Source organism: Erinaceus europaeus, chromosome 17, assembly GCF_950295315.1.
Source record: "Erinaceus europaeus chromosome 17, mEriEur2.1, whole genome shotgun sequence".
Lineage (NCBI taxonomy): Eukaryota > Metazoa > Chordata > Mammalia > Eulipotyphla > Erinaceidae > Erinaceus > Erinaceus europaeus.
Window position 1 is genome coordinate 54,811,563 of NC_080178.1, and position 18,572 is coordinate 54,830,134.

Sequence of the window (18,572 nt, forward strand, 5' to 3'; positions counted from 1 at the left end):
AGGGGTGCTACCTGAGCCCCAGAGCTTCGCCAGGACCCCTGACACCCTAAGCCCCCCACACGCCAGATCCTTTGGCCTGCATGGAAGCCTGAGGAGCAAGCAGCCCCCACCCACGCACCCCCAAAGTAAGGAAGAGAGAGAGACACTTACCGTTCGCCGCGCCCCCCAGGCTGGCGGAGCCACTTTTAACTAAGAATGAACTAGGGACAAACTCTTCCTCAGAGTCTGAGTCCGGGGTTGGCTGGGCCACACCGTTGCCTAGCAACCGCCTCTGGCTCTCATTGGCCAGAGGGGAGGGGGGCGGGGAGGGGGACTGTTCAATGGGGGTGGACGAGGCGGAGGAACAATGCAAGGGTGCACCTGCGGGCCACAGAGACAAACACAGACAGAGAAAAATCATGAACATCGGGCCACACGGGAGGGAACAAAATAAAACATGCATCAACGGGGAAGGGGGGGCCCAACACTGGGTGATCTACTGCACAAGTGACAGGGGGATGGGGTTTGGGGCACAGAGGATGCCCCTCCCAAAACAAAGTTACTGCAAACTCCTTCTGAAGAGCTGAGGTCTGGGGATGCGGGATTCTTCAACTGCGCTGGGTTGGGGGGTTAGGGGGCTAGGGGGTTGGGGGGAGCTTGGGTGGATTTCCAGCTTCCCCCTTGCTGTGGGACAGGCCTGAAAACCTGGGATCAATCCTGATGGAGCCACCACCCCGACCCTCAGCGGCCTCAGGGATCAGAGAAGCAGCTTCACTGGGGGTTTGCTGAGGCTTTTCTAGCTGGCCCTCACAGGAGGTCACCAAACTGAAATGGTGTTCCTATCATTGGGATTTTAGCCCAGGTCCCCTCCATGCCTGGTGTTCTAGAATATCAACACAGGGAGGTTTGGCTTTTCTAAGAAGCCACTAGTCTCCTATTCTGAGATCTGGGCATTCTCTGCTGATGGTTTGGGAGGAAAAACCCAGACAGTCTTCTCTCCTCTCTCCTCCAGGCTAGAAGCCAGCACCAAGGATTCACTCAGTAAGTATCTGCTGGCTGGCAGGATTCAAAGTGTCCAGCCCCCTGGAAACCTGAGATTCCCAAGGCCTCAGAAGAAAGGACACTATGGATTCTCAACACTGGCATTCCCCCATGTTCTTAGCTGCATTGAATCGGTGAAATTCTGAGTTTGGAATGCCCAGCCATGCTTCTATCATTCTACTGCCTATTCCAGTCTAGGGGAGCATGTTTGCAGCTCTTCAGAAGGGAAGAATGGCTACCAGCTTGGGACAAGAGAGTCTGCAGCCCCTCATGAAGGGTTGCTGAAACATGTGCAGCACATCACCTATGGCACGGGGATGTGATCACAGACATGACATAGTACAAGACAGTCTGTCGCCTGCTGGCACGGGCTGCTTCCTCCCCTGCCTTGACTGGTGCAAGGCTTCTGATGTCAGCAAGTCCACCTGGCTGTGCCGAGAGATGGACCCCTCTGAAACACAAGGTCACCCAACCTGCTAGATGAGCAATCACCAGCATACAGGTGGCAGGGCGGCAGGTGGGGGAAACTGGCCAACAGCTCTTTGTCATCTTCCCACCCAAACGACTCTGGCTCAGGTCACAGTCACTAAATCCTGGGGACCCTGCAGCCTCCAGGACTCATTGTGCCCTGGTCTCCTATGAGCTGTGCCATCTGGTGTGAAGGACATTCAGGTTCTCACAGGTCAGCAGGACACCCCATCTTTGTGCACAGCAGTGGGGACTCATTGCCATGCCCCAGCATGACCACACAGGGGTGAGGCTCACTGCTGTGTCTATGGGATGGAAGGAAGCCACCCCATGTGGGGAGCTCCCTGCCCCACAGTCCCCTGTGGAGCTTCTCTGGACCAGGATGTATGTCCCAAGCAAACATTCACTTCCTCATCCCTGCAACCCACAGACATATCAGATTCTCCACTCAGTGCCTCTGCAGAGCCCTGGGTTAGCAAGTCCTCCCTGCATGGGTCAAAGGGGGAAAACACTACGTGTGTGTTATACCCCGGCAGTGTGCTTTCTGGAATAAACGGTTCTAGGACTGAGCAGACTGTCCCCTCACAAACTTTGAGAGCCCAAGCTGAGAGCAGCACTCTGTCTCATGCCTGGTTCCTTTCCTGCCCAGCTGCCCCTGGGCTCTGCCTGGGACCCTGGGCTCACCTGAGGACTCCCAGATAGTATTCACTGCCCCTACTGGCCTTGAGTCTGGCACACTCACTCATGTGCCAGATATGCCCCAGCAGGATACAGATATGCCTGGAATTCTGCAATTTCCCTTCCTCACACTTATCAGCGGCTTTAAATATAGGTAGTCCCCGGGGGGGGGGGGGAGGGCACAGAGTCACCCCCACGGGGGTTGAGGGACAAGAGAATATTAAGAGATTCTCAGATTGGGCCAGCAAGACAGCTCACCTGGGTGGTGCACTGCTTTGCCATGTATGTGAACCAGATTAGAGGTGGGTCCCCACTGCCACTGGAGGAAGCTTTGGTGCCGTGGTGTCTTTCCCTCTCTCCCTCCCCGTCTGAAGAAGTTGGCTCAGAAAATGAAATTCCCCACTGTCACTAAACAAAACAACACAAAACAAAAAACAACCACTTTGATTTGGACAACAGATTATTTGGAGGCCTTGTTTTAGGTGAGAAGCGTTCTGTTATGTATGCATCAGGGGCACTGGGGTTGGGGGAAGTCAGTAGTATGCCCTGGTTATGGGACCAGGTAGACCCTGCTGTCACTATCCTGGAGTGAGACTAGCAGCGTCTCCGGTACTTGATGGCCCAGACTTCTCTAAGTCAGAAGAACATCAGTCCACTGTAAAAGATCATTCCTTTAATGGAAATGATTGAAAAGATGCAGGATAAATACTAGTTACAACAGAAAGTCAGGTCCCTTTAGTATCATAGTGCTCATGAAAAACTTTCACAACTAGTGAATTTTCAGAAATAAAAAATAATAAAACTTCAACAAGGGCTAGCAATATTAAGGGCAATAGTGAATACTCCTGATTTGCGTTAATATTTTCAAATATTTTTACCATGAGCACCCAACACTATTTGTACTTTAAAAATTATTTTTAAAACTTGAAGAAAAAGTCAATATGTCAATACTTGCTGTAAGGGAGCTAGAATGGATGTTGGCAAACAAGATTTTATGCACTGACATTGGTAGGAAATTCTGTTATAAACTTGTTTAATGTGGTCCTGCAGGTGGCACAGTGGCTAGAGTACTGGGCTTAGAAACATGAGGTCCTGAGTTTGATCCCTAACATAATTATTACCAGTTCAGAAAAAAATGAGATGGGCTGGTGAAATAGCTCCCCCCACTTCCCTGTCCCTATGTAAAAAAAAATATGACTTAAGAATATGATAGGGGAGTTGGGCTGTAGTGCAGCGGGCTAAGCACAGGTGGCGCAAAGCACAAGGACCGGCATAAGGATCCCGGTTCGAACCCCGGCTCCCCACCTGCAGGGGAGTCACTTCACAGGCGGTGAAGCAGGTCTGCAGGTGTCTATCTTTCTCTCCTCCTCTCTGTCTTCCCCTCCCTCTCTCCATTTCTCTCTGTCCTATCCAACAACGACAACAACAATAATAACTACAACAATAAAACAACAAGGGCAACAAAAGGGAATAAATAAATAAAATAAATATTTAAAAAATTTAAAAAAAAAGAATATGATAAATTTGTAGCTCAGCCATCTCACTTCTAAGAATTTACTTGAGAACATAACCATGGCTCCTCCTCACATTACTTATAACGGTAAATCATAAAACTTTTTTTTTTAAGTTCAAAAGGAAAAGCATCCCTTCAGTGGAGCAAAATCAAAAGTCCAGAAATGAGTCCATACATAGACAACAAGCTAATGTATTGGACAAGGGGGCCAAAAGCATTTAGTGGGCTAAGGAATGTCTCTTCAACAAAAGGTGCTGGGAAAATTGGAAAAGTGAACGTACACCATCACCTAACACCATACACCAAGGTCAAATCAAAATGGATCCACGATCTAGACATTAGACTAGAATCTCTAAAATTTACATAAGAAAATAATGGTAAAATTTTTTCAAGACCTTCACATCAAAGATGTATCTGGTGACTCAACTCCCTGGGCATGGGAAATGAAGACAAGAGTGAGTAAATAAAACAGATTACATGAAACTAAGGAACTTCTACACATCAAAAGCAAACTACCCAAAAATAACTAGGCAACCCAGTAAATGGGAGAAGATATTTGCACATCACACAATAGACAAGTGATTGATATCAAACATCCATACAGAATTGGTACAGATCTACAAAAGAAGCAAAACTAATCCAGTAAATAAATGGGCCAAAGAACTAAACAGATAGTTTTCTAAAGAAGAGATACACATGGCCTATAGACCTATGAAGAAATGCTCCACTTCCTTTATCATCAGAGAAATGCAAAGCAAAACTACACTGAGATTCCATCTCACACCTAAGAAAATGGTTTACATCAACAAACCAGGAAATGACAGGAGTTGGAGAGGTTGTGGAGAAAAGGGAACTCTGCTACACTGCTGGTGGGAATGCAAATTGGGGTCACTTCTTTTGAAGACTGTGTGGAGAGTCCTTAAACAAATAAAAGTAGAAGTTCCTTATGATCCAGTAATACCATTCACTCTTGGGCATTTTGCCAATGGACACTTAAGCACTAATTAGAAGGGACATAAGCACCCCTATGTTCATAGCTGCATTATTCACAATAGCCAAAGAGTGGAAGTAACTTAAATGTCTAACATCAGATAATTGGCTAAAGAAGTTATGGGATATATATTCCATGGATACTGCAATCAAAAAAGATGATATTGAATCACTGGGGACAAAATGGATGGAACTGGAGGTGATTATGCCTAACAAACTAAGTAAAAAGTGAAGGACAACTACCAGATGGTTTTAGTCATATGTGGAATCTAGAGATCTGATTTACATGAACTTGCCAAAAAAAAAAAAACCAGAAATAAGCAAACTGTTTCTTTTTTAAAAATTTATTTATTTTCCCTTTTGTTGTTCTTGTTGTTTTTTATTGTTGTTATAGTTATTGTTGTTGTTACTGATGTTGCAGTTGTTAGATAGGACAGAGAGAAATGGAGAGAGGAGGGAAAGACAGAGAGAGGGAAAGAAAGATAGACACCTGCAGACCTGATTCACCACCTATGAAGCAACTCCCCTGCAGGTGGGGAGCCGGGGGACTCAAACTGGGATCCTTACGCCTCAGAACCGGGATCCTTACAGCAAACTGTTTTTAAGACTTATGACAAGGATGGTAGTTATCTTTGGGAAGTGGGAGCATGGAGATACAGAAGTTGGTGGTGGGTGTGGTTTGGAACTGTAAGTTGAAATCTTACAATATTGGAACAAACTATTCATAACATGTAAAAAAAAGAAATAAAATGGGCAAACATATAGATAGTTATAGAAATAATAGCCAACCCATATCTGTGATCTTGGGAAAACTAAAGCAGTTTCCAGTGGAAAGAATGGGAACACAGAACTCTGATGGCAAGGAAAGTGTGGAGCTAAACCCCTGTTATCTTATAATTTTGCAAATCAATATTAAATCACTAACAAAAGTTATAAAAGAAGGGGAGGGAAAAGGAAAAGCATCCTTAATGCCCCATATATAAGTGACTACTTGAACTGTGTGGTGTCTTTGGTGATGCTTATACACACAGAGAGGTGTACAGATGGATCCTGAAATTTTACAACATCGTTAGCCAATGGCAAATCAATAAAATGTGTTCTTTTTTTTTTTTTAAAGTAAGCAGCTTCTAATTATGTAAATTAAGGCATATCCTTACAATAATGCTAATATGCAGACATTATAAGCTATGTTTGCACAGGATTTTTGGAGAGATAAGAAGTAGGGTATAAAAGAATCACTAGAAGCCGATGAAAGTAGAAAGTAATTCTGGCATTAGTTTAAATGTGTGTGTGCAATCTGTCAGTACCCTTACCTTATGGTGGCAGGATTATGAATGGATTTTATTTCTTATAGCTTTTCATATTATCAGACTTTTCAAGGAACAAGTGGGATATTGAGATTAAAAAAAAAAAAAAAACATAGTTACTTGAGAGAGGAGGTGGGGGTGGGAGAAGGCAGCAGTGGAAGCACTCCATTCCTTTGGGTCGTGACTGGGCTGGGTGGGTAGAGCTGGGCCTCTCAGATCTAAACTTAGTTTCTCCTGCAGCCTAGTAAATCATGCAGACCCCATTCCCCTGGCCAGCAGCTCCCACTCAGCCAGCTCTGCTTCCCGAGACAGTGGTTATTTTCAGAAGCAGGTCTGGGGCCATCTGTCTCTGTGACTTATGTTGGGAAACGGTGCCTGGAAAACGGGCTGTGGTAAATTTCTCAGGCTCGGCTCATTGGATTTCCAGTTGTCCCCCTCACGGTGCTTTCTCAGGACCTTGTTTATTTATTTTTATAAGCTTTCCCCTGGAAAGGTCTCTGCTTTCACCTGACTGCCTGTGGAGGCCTTCCACCTCCACACTCAGCAGAGAGAACCTCAGGTCTGTCTGGGCGCTACATAGAGGAGGCTGAGCAGCTAGCCTGCTGACCTTCTGAAGGAGATCAGCACAGGACATTCTCTCATTCATGTACCCTTGTTAAGTCACCTATCTGACATATACAACTCAATGGCTTCTAGTAAATTCACTGTACAGTGTAGTGCTCCCCACAATCAACTTCAGACAATTCCCTCACCTAAGACAAACCTCAGATTCACTGTTCACACCCCATTTCCTTCCATTCAACACAGCCCGGGCAAGCACAAAGCTGCTCTCACTCTACAGATCTGCCTCTTCTTGACATTTCCTAAGAGTGGAATCACACAGTATGTGCTCTTCCAAGACTGGCTTCTTCAACTCACTATGTTTTCAAGGCTCATAAGTAATAAACAAAATGAATCATTTTATTTTATTTTATTTGCTTCCAGGTTTATTGCTGGGGCTCAGTGCTAGCTATGAATCCACTGCTTCTGACAGCCGTTTTTTACTTTCTTTTCCTTTTCTATTCCTTTTCTCTTCTTTCCTTCCATTCTCTTCTCTTTTTCCTTTCCTTTCCTTTCCTTTCCTTTCCTTCCCTTTCCTTTCCTTTCTTCTTCTTTTGTTTTATTGGATAGGACAGATAGAAATTGAGAGGGGAAGGGAATGGGGATGATAGATAGATAGATAGATAGATAGATAGATAGATAGATAGATAGATAGAGAGATATCTGTAGACCTACTTCACCGCTTGTGAAATGACCCTCCTGCAGGTGGGGAGCCGGGGAGGGGGGCAGTTCAAACTGGGATCCTTGCACAGGTCCTGGTGCTCTGTATAGTGTACGTTTACCCCAGTTCACCACTGCCCAGCACCCAAAAATGAGTTTTTTTTAAAAAAGGAGATCCCTGTGCCTATGTATCCTATGTATTACATTTTTTTTTGCCACCAGGGTTATCACTGGGGTGCAGTCCCTGAACCTCTCTGCCTTTCTCAGTGAGCATTTTTAATTTTGTGTTTTAGTACTTTAATTTTGGAGGAGAGACTGAAAGAAGGAGGTAGGAAGAGAGAGAGAGGGAGAAAGAAAGACAGAGAGAGGAGAAATACTGTAGTATTTCTCCACCATTCTTAACACTTCCCTTCTAATGGTAGGAAGCCAGGACTTGAACCCAGCCCAAGTGCCTGTGTGTTCTCACTAGCGGGTCCCTGAGGCCAGCACTTGGCACTATCTTCACCACCACCCCCTCTCACCCCAGTCATACAGAGTGGGTAGCTATCCTGGATAAACTGGAGGTGTCTTAAGCTTACTGAGCTAACCCTGGGTCTTGCTTATAGCTGGCACTCAACAGTGTAGCTGTGCTCTGTCCCAGGGCTTCTCATATTTTCTTATACGTAGCACCAGGGAATTAAAGTAGGGCCTTGTGCATGCATGACACTGCAGATCTACCTCCTGGTGCAATATTTGTTTATTTATTTGAAAAAGGGAGACAAGGGTGAGAGGAGAGATACCACAGCACTGCTCCACCATCCACAGACCTCTCATAGTGCTGTTCCTGGTGCTCCCACATGGTGCCTGGGATCAAAGGCTGAACCCCATCCACAGAGAGGAATGCACTCTACTGGGTGTGTCACTCCCCAGAATGCCTGCCTCCCCCCCGCCCCCCTTATGGCAATCCCAGCAGCACATCAGAGCCACCTTTCTGTACAAGAGGATGGGATACACAAAGCGTAGGGTAGGCCAGCTCTTGCCCTGGAGGGGAGTCAGACTCAGGAGTGAAGGGAGAGAGGACATGGAGTTTAATGGGAAGAAAGTTGAGGCATGGGAGGAGGGAAAGCATCAGGCAAGCTGACCTCTCTCTGCTTGTCCCACTATGCCACTCAGAGTGACTGAGGAGTCACTAGAACTCATAGGCCTGGGCAGTTGTCCGACCCAGAGGGCTTGAACCAGGAGGGAAACTCTAGATTGCACTTCTGCACTAAGATTCCATGAAGAAACTGCTTACAGGGAGCTGCTTGCAAAGTCATTTATTACTTCCTGGGTTTAAAAAAATTATATATAAGCACACATGTATTATATGTGCACACATCAATTTTCTCTACGGAGGTCCTTCCCCCAAGCAGCTGCAAAATTCCAGCTCCAGGGGCCCCGGTGGTGGTGCAGCAGCTTAAACTCTCAAGGTAAGAAGCACAAGGATCTCCATTCAAACCCCCAGTTCCCCTCCTGCAAGGGGGTCACTTCACAAGTGTTGAAGCAGGTCTGCAGGTATCTACCTGTCTCTTTCCTTCTCTATCCCCCCTCCCCTCTCAATTTCTCTCTGTCCTAACCAAAAAATAAAATAAATTAAAATAAAAGTGGCCACAGGAGCAGTGGATTAGTAGTGCAGGCATGGAGCCCCAACAATAACCCTGGAGACAACAAAAAGAAAAAAAGAAAAGAAAGGAAGAGAACAACCTGTCAAGGGCCAGTTCTCAGATCCTGAGGAACCAATATGGGGTGGGGGGGTGCACACAGAGGAAAGAAGCAATAAGCAGGGAGTTATGAGGGGTGGACTAAGCCACTGAAAAGAGAGAAAAAAACAGTAATAACTGCACATCTCCTATGTTTCCAGCCCTGTGGAAAGCCCTCGCTAGCTGCCAATCAATGTCAACTAGTCCTCAGGCTCCCAGTCCTCAGGATCTCTCCTGCTGGCAGAGAAACTGAGTAGGGGGCACAGAGCATCTGTGCAGGGTCTCCCAGTCACTTGCCTGCAAGGCCAGGCTTTGGACCTTGTTCTGTTACACTCCCCAGCTCGCATTCACTGTACTAAAATCATTGCAATGAATAATCAGACTGTGTTTTGTATGCCTCAGGCTTGACTTCCTAGTCAAGGTTCCCAGTCATGGAGGTGACAGAGTTCAAAGAGGCTGACCTGGTCAAGGCAGAGAACGAGGGACTGTGGATTCAGAATTCCAATGTGGGCCATCTGAGTGCAAGAGTTGTTTGTTTTTTCTAGAAACTCCTTCTCTGGGGTGGGGGTGGGGGTGGGGGGGCAAGTGCTTCTGGTAGAGCAAGTACCCTGCCATGCACAAGGCCCTGGGTTCAACTGTTGGTACTACATGTGAGCACTTTGATGGTGTGAGCATCTTGTATGGTGGGGTGGTGCTTCAGTATCTTTCCTTTCCCTCTGTCTCTGCACCCTCTCTCTCTCTCTCTCTGAAAATGAAGACAAGAAAATTAAGTCACATAAAAAATCATTCTGTCAAGAGTCAAGAGCTAGAGCCACCAAGAACTGGGTGAAACTGACCAGGAAAGAAAAATCTACGCCGAGTAAAAGTGAAGAGTTGTCTAGTTCTTGACTATGCAGCTTTCAAACTACTAACTGAATTTCAACACAAAGCTTTTTGAAAATAGCAGAAATCCCTGTGAATATAGGCAAATAGTGAGCCTGGAATCGTTTCCCCTATAAATTCCCTGACTCGAAGCAGCTTCTCTTGCCAGCTTGTGCTGTGTCAGAGCTTCCTGCTTCCATTAGGTTTCTACAAAGTTTTCTAAGACAGTTTTTGAAAACATGCATATAGCATGTGGTGAGGACAGAGTTTAACAGAAATTCCCCTTCCTTGACTCTGGGAAAGTGGTTGGGGAGAGTAGGGAGGGCTCTGCTTATCTGCCTTCAGCAAGTAGGTCTCCCTCAGGCCAGGACTGTCCCCAGAGACACATTCTCAAAGCAGAGGGCCCCAATGAAGTTTTAGGCCCAAATTAGAAGCAAAGCAGACTGACATTTTTATCTACAGTATATCCTGTACAGGAGATAAGAGAAGGGAAAGCAGTAATCAATTGTCAAGTGCAGTTACCCCCTGAATAACTTGGGGTGGGGGTAGGAACCAAGAGGGGATGTCTTAATGGATAAGAAACCCTATGTAGAGGAAGATGCACCTATAACTGTCAATTCCTGCCACACATCCACCCCCCCCCCAAATTAATTATTGGTAGTCTGCTGTCCTCTCCTCTCCTCTCCTCTCCTCTCCTCTTCTCCTCCCCTCCCCTCCCCTCCCCTCTCCTCCTTCCTTCCCCTCTCCTCCCTTCCCCTTCTCTCTCTGTCTCTCTCCCCAAATGAGAAAAATTGGTACATGAGTGATGACATAGGACATGTTCAAGGTCCTAGCATCACAAAACAACAACAGAAGCTAACAGTGAGCTGCCTTTATCAAGAACAGACACTGGCAGGGGCAAGGAGATAGTATATGCCGTAGAGTGCACACTCCACCAAATGCAAGGACCCAGGTTTGAGCCCCCAGCTACCACAAAGGAGCACATGCAGAGGCAGTTTCACTACAGAGGAACAGCGAGTGCTATGGTGTCTCACCTTCTCTCTCTGTCTCCTGTGTCTCAACGTCCAACAACAACAACAAAATCTGTTGGGAGAGGTGGAATTATGTAGGCACGAAGCCACAGCAAAAACTGGTGGCAAGAAAACAAAAATCAGTGGACCAACACACTTTCGTATCTGTGTTATAAACTACACTCTTATGATGAAGTAAGATAGAGAAAAGAAGATAACACTAAAAAAATCAAGAGAAAGAGAAAACACACTGACAACAAGGCCGCCAGGTATTTCACCCAGAACACACACGTGACCATGCCAGAGGACTTGGGTTTGAGCTCTGAGTCACCACCTCATGTGAATGCCTGCAGGGGAAAGAAAGCAAGATGCCTGGTTGAGCACAGCCGAGCTATCTCTCCTTCTCTTTCTGTCTCTACCTTCTATCTAGCTGAAAAAAAAAAAAAGAAGAAAGAAAAAATGACTGCCAGGAGTGGTAGGGTCATCATGTAGGAACTGAGCCCCAGCAATATTCTTGATGGCAAAGAAAAAAGAAAGGAAGAAAGATAGGAAGGGAGGGAGGGAGGGAGGAAGGAGAGAAGAAAGGAAGGGAGGGAAAGAGGAAGGGAAGAAAGGAAATAAGGGGGAAAGAAAGAAAGGAAGGAAGGAAGGAAGGAAGAGGGAAAGAAAAAGGACAGAAACGGAAGAAAGAAAAGACACTAAAAATACCGTTTTTATGGATACTATAAGTTTGCAATGCCTAGTTATAATACAATCCACTTGTGAGATTTATGGATTGGTTTTTGAGAGAGCAAACATATGTAGCATGTTAAGAGGGAGAGTAAATTAGGATTATGTAAGAACATGAGAGAGGAAGAGAGAGAAGACAGCACACTACTCAGCTCTGGCATATGCTGGTGCTTGGGATTGAACCTGGGGCTCAGGCATGCAGGTCCTGCATTCTAACACTGAGCTATCTCCCTGGTCCTAAGAAGTGTTGTGTCAGTTGGAGCCTGGGGTGCTGGGCGTGAAGAGAGCAGTGTTTGCCTGTGAGTGTGCACATGCAGAAGTGAACAAATGTCAGTGTCCCAGGCAGAGAACTGCAGAGATCCAGGCCAGGAAGCAGGGGATGAGCCCAAGGGGGTGTCTATAGTAGGGGAGAGGAGTGAAGAGACAGAGGGCCTCTGCAGGCCTGCGCTTCAGGATCTGAGTTACAGTGTCAGCTGAGCCACCTGCCTTGAAGTGTTTAGCTGAAAAGCCTGTGACTGTGCAGACTGCCTTCTGTTCTCTCTGAGGGCACCAGGAAAGAAGGTGGGAAAGGCCCCTTTCTGCAGCTCCAATGAACCCTAGCTCCTGAGTGGCTCTAGATTTTACCCACACAGAAGACGAGAGGCATTGGGGGCGGGGGGGAGAGTGACTCTTGTCTAGACTCCATGGACTTCCTGGAAGAAATGACCCCCTTCTGTCCTCTGCTCTCAAAGAGCTAGTGTAGAAGGCCTGGAGAGGGCCAGGTCTTCTGGTCAATGCAGAGCTGGAATAGGTGTTCTGTCAGGAAGAGAGAAGGAATGAGGGCCAACTGGACAGCAGTGGGGTGGGGATGCTAATCTCCTGCCATCATCCTGCCACCTGGGTCAACTCAGGGGAGGTCTTCAGTGGTCTGGGTCTCGGTCTCTTCAACTATGAGAGAGGGAGAATGACAGCACTGGCTTCCTGGAGCTGCTCAGGCCCAGAGAACTGGAGCCAGAAGTGCCCACACAGCAAGGTTCTCAACCAGTCTGTGCTGCAGGGAAAACAAAAAGAGAAACAAAATCACCTGCCAAAGCTCCACTGCATGGCCATCACAGAAGCTATAAGGAACCCAGACCCATGCCTGCTACAACTTCCACTTTGAGGCCATGCTATGTCCCCTCATAACCCATCACACGGTGCAAAAGACATCATTATTAAGTATTGGACATATTTCTTTTTAATTTTATTTTAATAAGAGAGTGAGGAAGTGTGTGTGTGTGTGTGTGTGTGTGTGTGTGTGTGTGAGAGAGAGAGAGAGAGAGAGAGAGAAATACAGTTGGAATTATGCATAGACAGTGAAAGAAAGACTAGAGTACTGCTCATCTCTGGCTTCTAGTGGTGCTGGGGATTGAACCTGGGGCCTCAGACCCTAAAGCATGAAGATCTTTTGAATCACCGTAGGCAGATTTCTAAATACTCCTTATTCTTCTTTTTCCATATGGAGGTTTTGTGTGTGTGTGTGTGTGTGTGTGTACATATGCATGTACATAGCAAGAACACAAGCAGGATGGATGATTGTATTCTAGCACTATCCATCACTTGATGACAGAATTATAATTAGCCCATGAGGGGAATTAAGTGCCCACTTCCAGTGTATAGTCTTCCCTGGTCCAGGAAGCCTATTCATGCCCATTATCTCACTATGGCCTCTCAGAGCCCTGGAGGGAGGGTGGTGGAGTCAGTTCAATTCAATTCCATTTTCACAATCTCTCTGGGTATCTCACTACAACCACTGCCCATTACTAATGGAGTCCTGGCTTTGCTTAGCCAGCCACACTTCCATCCAGGGCCTAGCCAGAGCATCTGTGCTTGTAAATCACTGTGGTCCTGTTCTCCTAGGGAGGGTACGGTCTGTTGTCTGATGGCATTATGGGGGTAGGGGTTGGAGGGGTATGGACACTGGTCCATCAGGACACAAGGCTGCAGCAGCCAGAACTGAATCCAGGAAACTGAGTCTGAGCATGGACAATGACTTGAACTTGCCCTATTTTTGAACTTCTTATTAAATGAGAAAATGGTAAAAGTGCTGAGGGCGCCAGGCAGTGGCAGACATGTTGCCATGCACCAGGACCCAAGTTCAAGCCCCTGGTCCCCACCTTCAAGAAGAAAGCTTCAGGAGTGGTGAAGCAGTGCTACAGGTCAGTCTCTCTCTGTCTCTCTACTTCCCTTTCCCACTTGATTTCTCTGTATTTAACCAATAAAATAAAAATAAATATCTAATAAACAAACAATGGGGCCCAAAGCAGTGTTAGTCAGGGCTCTGCTTCAGGTCATCTCTATTAGTTGACTTCACTATATGGACTCACCTCTACAGCTCTTACTCCTCATGCTTGGTTCTGAGCCACAACCTGTGCAAAGTGACTCTGGACCATCACACTCACAGTGACCAGTGCTGTCCCCACCTCACAGATCATGATCAGGGCCCTCAACTCATGTGGAGCCTCCCCAGCGTCAAAGTCCCAACACCTTTCTGATGCCTAAATTCAGGGGCCAGCAAATGACAATTGGGTTCTTGGGGTTCCCTCTCAACCAACAGGACCAATAGCTTCTGTACTTCTCAGGTCAGGACTCACAGGATGCTGGGGGTGCAGCATTGGCTAGTCATGACTCTGAGAGAACAGTTGTCTCAGTGAGGTGATAATATTAGTGGGGCACAAACACCTCCTAAGCTGTGAGGGAGGTTAGGTGGGATCCTTAGTCTCCCTCCTAGGATAGAACACTGTCCTTGAGGAATCACAGTCCTGGGGACCTCTGGCGAGTGAGTCCTATGTGTCAGGCCCTGGAGAGAGTAACCAGCAGACAGGGTCACTTCTGCTCCTGAGTGTAGAGGAAAATTCCTCACAACTAGCAATGGCGTCCATAGCCAGGGTGTGCTATCCAATACGGCAGCCAGTTACCACCTACACTTTGAGTAACTAAAGCTATACTCAGAATTCTGCTCTTCTGTGCTATCAGTCATCATCATTTGCCTTACAAATGTTGAACAGCCCCACTTGGTGAGTGGCTTTCATATATATTGGACAACACAGGTGACAGAAAGTTCCACTGGGTGACACTATTTAGGGCTTGGCAGGGCCCGATCCATGGGCTGTGACTTTCTCTAGTCATTGCTCTTTACCTCATCTGTGAAAGGAAGTAAAATGGGATAAAATGATCTCTGCTTCATAGGAATTTAAAAAAATGTATTCATTTATTATGAGGGAGAGGGAAGGAGGAAGGAAGAGAGGAAAAGAGGAAGGGAAAGGGGGAAAGAAGGAAAGAGGGAGGGACTCCAGAGCACTGCTCAGCTTTGGCATAAGGTTGTGTTGGGGATTGAACCTGTGGCCTCTGGGCCTCAGGCATGCATGCTGTGCTCTAACAGGCTGAACTAGCTCACCTGACATCAAAAGATGGTGTGTGTGCACACACGCACTCGCGCAGGGGGAAGAGAATTAAATACATGTAAAATGTTTAGAACCAAAAAGGCTCTACACACATTTGCTGGATGATGAAAGCCACAAGTGAGGTTCCTCTCAGTATTAAGCCTCATACTAGACGCACGTGTGTGTACACATACACACACACACACACACACACATACACACACACACACACACACACACACACAGACACTGCAATTTTACACTCAGACGTGTCTTTCTAAAAGCCAGAAGTTAAATTCCCAGGTCAGTGAACTCATGAATATTTAACCCCATACAAAATTGCTGAATTGCCTCCCAGAGGAGAATGCATGGATTCACACTGTTGCTGTGACACTCCCTCCTCACAGCCTTGCCACACCAGGGTGGCCTCAGCCTGTTCAGTCCCTGCTTATCTGACAGATGCCAAATGCTGTAAAGTCATTTTAATATCTGTCACTTTATCAAGGACTGGGAACTCTTTCTATACCTATTGGCAGACATTTGCACTGATGGGTCTGTGGATTGCTGGAGAGAACTTTGTGTACTTTTTTCTTCTTGGTGTATGTACTTTCTTTTTTTATGCTATGTTTTCTCTATTTATTTTGGATAGAACTTCAGAGAAGAACTGAGAGAGGAGGGGAGAGAGAGAAAGAAACACCTGCAGCACTGCTTGTGAACATCCCTCTCCCCTGCAGGTGGGGACTGTGGGACGGAACCCCTGTGAGTACTCCTATTTGCTGAATTCCCAGGACACCTTAGTGTTTTCATGCTACATCACAAAATAATCTTCAAGGGAAGCACACAGCAAATCTGAAAATAGGATAAATGGGAAAGTACACTGAATATCAAATAGTAGTTGCTCTGACAGGCCAGTCGTAACCAGCCTCACAGGAAAGCACTTTACACACTTGGAGTCATCTAATTTTCATAACTCAGAGAAGCAGGTAAGATTAACCATTTGAGATGTGGTAGCTGATGGTAAGGCAGCTTTTGTTCTCTAAGATCCACCCACACAGGACCAGGATGTAAGACCAGGACTCTGGTGCATCTTCAAGACCTGCTATTACTCTCTGACACCATAAAGAGTCTCCTTGTAAGGCGAGGCAGCCAGTTTCCAAGATGGCTGCCAAAAAGCCCTGCCTCCTTGTAAGCCCTTCTCACAGTTGTGTTAACTCTTAATAGAAACAGAAAACCAATAATCTCTTTTACCTGAGGGCTCAAATTCAGGTATCTGGTTCACAAACTATAGCCTGGTTCTTCCTTGCTCCCCGGCCTCCATGATTCCCTTTCAGATTATTATTGTTGTTGTTATTTCTTGTTACAGAGACAGGAAGTGAGAGAGAGTGAAAGAGACCACAGAACCAATGATTTCTTCAGTGAGGTGGGGACTGGGTTCAAACCTGGGTCTTGTTCATGGGACTGCAGTGCACTATCCAAGAGAGCTATATCTCTAGCTGTAGCTTTTCATTTTTGTTCTGACTCTACATAGCTCAGGGCCAGAACTCAGCCATTGCATACATTAACTCTATCCTCTTAACCCTGAATTTTATTAAGGTCTGGAGAATGTCAAATCTTACAAAGGAGAAATAAAAATTTTCCACTTGCTTATTAAGAAATTAGCCTAGGGGACCCCAGAGTAGGGCAACAGCTCAGCTGTGTTTGAGACTCTCATTAGAATGTTAATCATCAGTGTCAAGAGCTGACTGCTTCTGTTAACATTAACCAGAAGTTATATTCTGATGCCCATGTAGCATTTTAAAAACTGTGGAAGAATCACAGGATGTGGGGGAAGCACCTGGAAATATTTTGAGCCCAGGCCTTCTGTCTCAGGCAGATGTTCTCACTATATCCAGAGTTCAGAGATCCACGCTATCTCCTTAGGTTGCAGTGGCTGCTTCCAACTTTCCATATAATTCCCATCATCAAATTGGTCCCCTTGCACCCCCACCCTCCAGTCTCTTTCGCTTTCATTCCAGTTGCTTTCCTTTGGTTTCATCTACTAACAGCATAGAGGACAAGTGTTAAGGACACTCCCCAGAGGAACCTCTCTACCTAATCGGGGAGAGGAATTCAGTCAGCTTCACTCTCCTTACAGGAAAGCAGGCAGCAATTTCAGTTTCCCTGATTTGACCTCCTGGAAGGGGTTCCTGGCCTTTCTGAGCCATGAAGGGTCCTCCCTGAGACTCCTTCTCTTTTGAAAGCTAGTGTATAAGGGAGGGCCCCTTGTATGCTAGTCAGTGAGACTATGATCGGATGAAGAGCAGTGCACTGCCCTCATTGTCATCTTAGCCTGGGTGTTCACAGATTTAGACCCCACACCTGTCAGAGAGGGCAAGGTCATTCTATCCCACCCCTAGTTTTGCAGCTGAAGAAGTTCTGTCCCAAAGAGGCTGGTTCAAGGTCACTCAGTGGCAGCCAGTGCTCTGGAGCTGAACCTGGAGTCCAGCCTTTCCCACGTTCTAGCCTTTCCCACTTGGTGTGGGGGTCACCTGTTAGGACTGTACCCCCACCTGTGTTTTGTCTTCTCTGATGACCACTGTGCACATCAGCACCTTGCAGTAGGTGCTGCTACTGTATACAGCACTGACTGCAAGAGTGAAGGTGCAGGGTGGGATGGGAGGAAGGGGGTGGTACACCAGGTAAAGCACATATTGCCATGTTTAAAGACCCAGGCTCAAGCCCCCAGTCCCCACCTGCAGGGCGAAGGGAAGCTTCACAAACAGTGGAGCAGTGTTGCAGGTGTCTCTTTGTCTATTTCACTCTATCTCTCAAATGCTATCAAAAAGAAGGAAAACAGCTGCCAGGAATAATGGCATTATACAGGCAGCAAACCCCACCAATAACCCTGGTGGCAAAAATAAAAGGACTGAAGTCACAGACGTTCTGCCTTATACTTCACTATTTCTTACTACCCTAAGCTGATGGAAAGAATGAGGGAAACCTAAACATGACGCTGGACAGTGATACAAACACTAAGTTCCTCAGTGGGAGAAAAAAAAATCCAGGCAGCCAGCAGAAGAGCAGATGGAAGCTTCTTCTTCTAGCGTTTGCCCTTCTTCCGTAGCCAGTCAACAGTGTCAGGTTGAGCCTGATGTAAAGTTTCGAGACCATTTAACAGGATACCCACACAAGATGCTGACAGAAGTTTCTAGAAAGATACACGCACAACTGTTACTGGCAGAGTGGGGTTGAAGGTAGAGACTTCTCCTTTTCACTGCATACCATTTAGCACTGTTTGAATTTTTAACCATAGCCTTCGGCTACTTTTACAATAAAAAGGCATGAATGTTTAAAATGTAAACTTTTTTTTTTTTTTACTTTATCACATTTCTCTCGTTTGAATTTTAAATGACTGTGTATTACTCTGCAGTTAGAAAAAAAGAAAAAATAAATACACATCTGATGGATGTGGGTTTTTTTGTTTGTTTGTTTTTAAAGTATTTTATTTATTTTTTATTTTTTGAGACAGATGCAGAGAGAGAAAGACACAGAGAGAAATACCAGAGCACTGAACAGCTCTGGCTTATGGTGGTGCAGGGGGGGATTGAACCTGGGACTTCAGAGCCTCAGGCATGAGA

The 18,572-nt window shown here is 46.1% G+C and overlaps 1 protein-coding gene across 11 annotated transcripts in view; it reads right to left on the reverse strand.

Moving 5' to 3' along the window:
- Window positions 1-18,572, reverse strand: part of TENM4 (teneurin transmembrane protein 4) — a 545,270-nt gene that overhangs the window by 241,234 nt on the left and 285,464 nt on the right. For 9 of the 11 annotated variants that reach the window (XM_060176742.1, XM_060176743.1, XM_060176746.1 and 6 more), the window contains one exon: window positions 151-360. The exons of the other annotated variants lie outside the window; for them this stretch is intronic. In XM_060176742.1, the coding sequence (XP_060032725.1) occupies window positions 151-360 (210 nt within the window). The remainder of the gene's footprint in view (window positions 1-150; window positions 361-18,572) is intronic. 11 annotated transcript variants of the gene reach the window in all.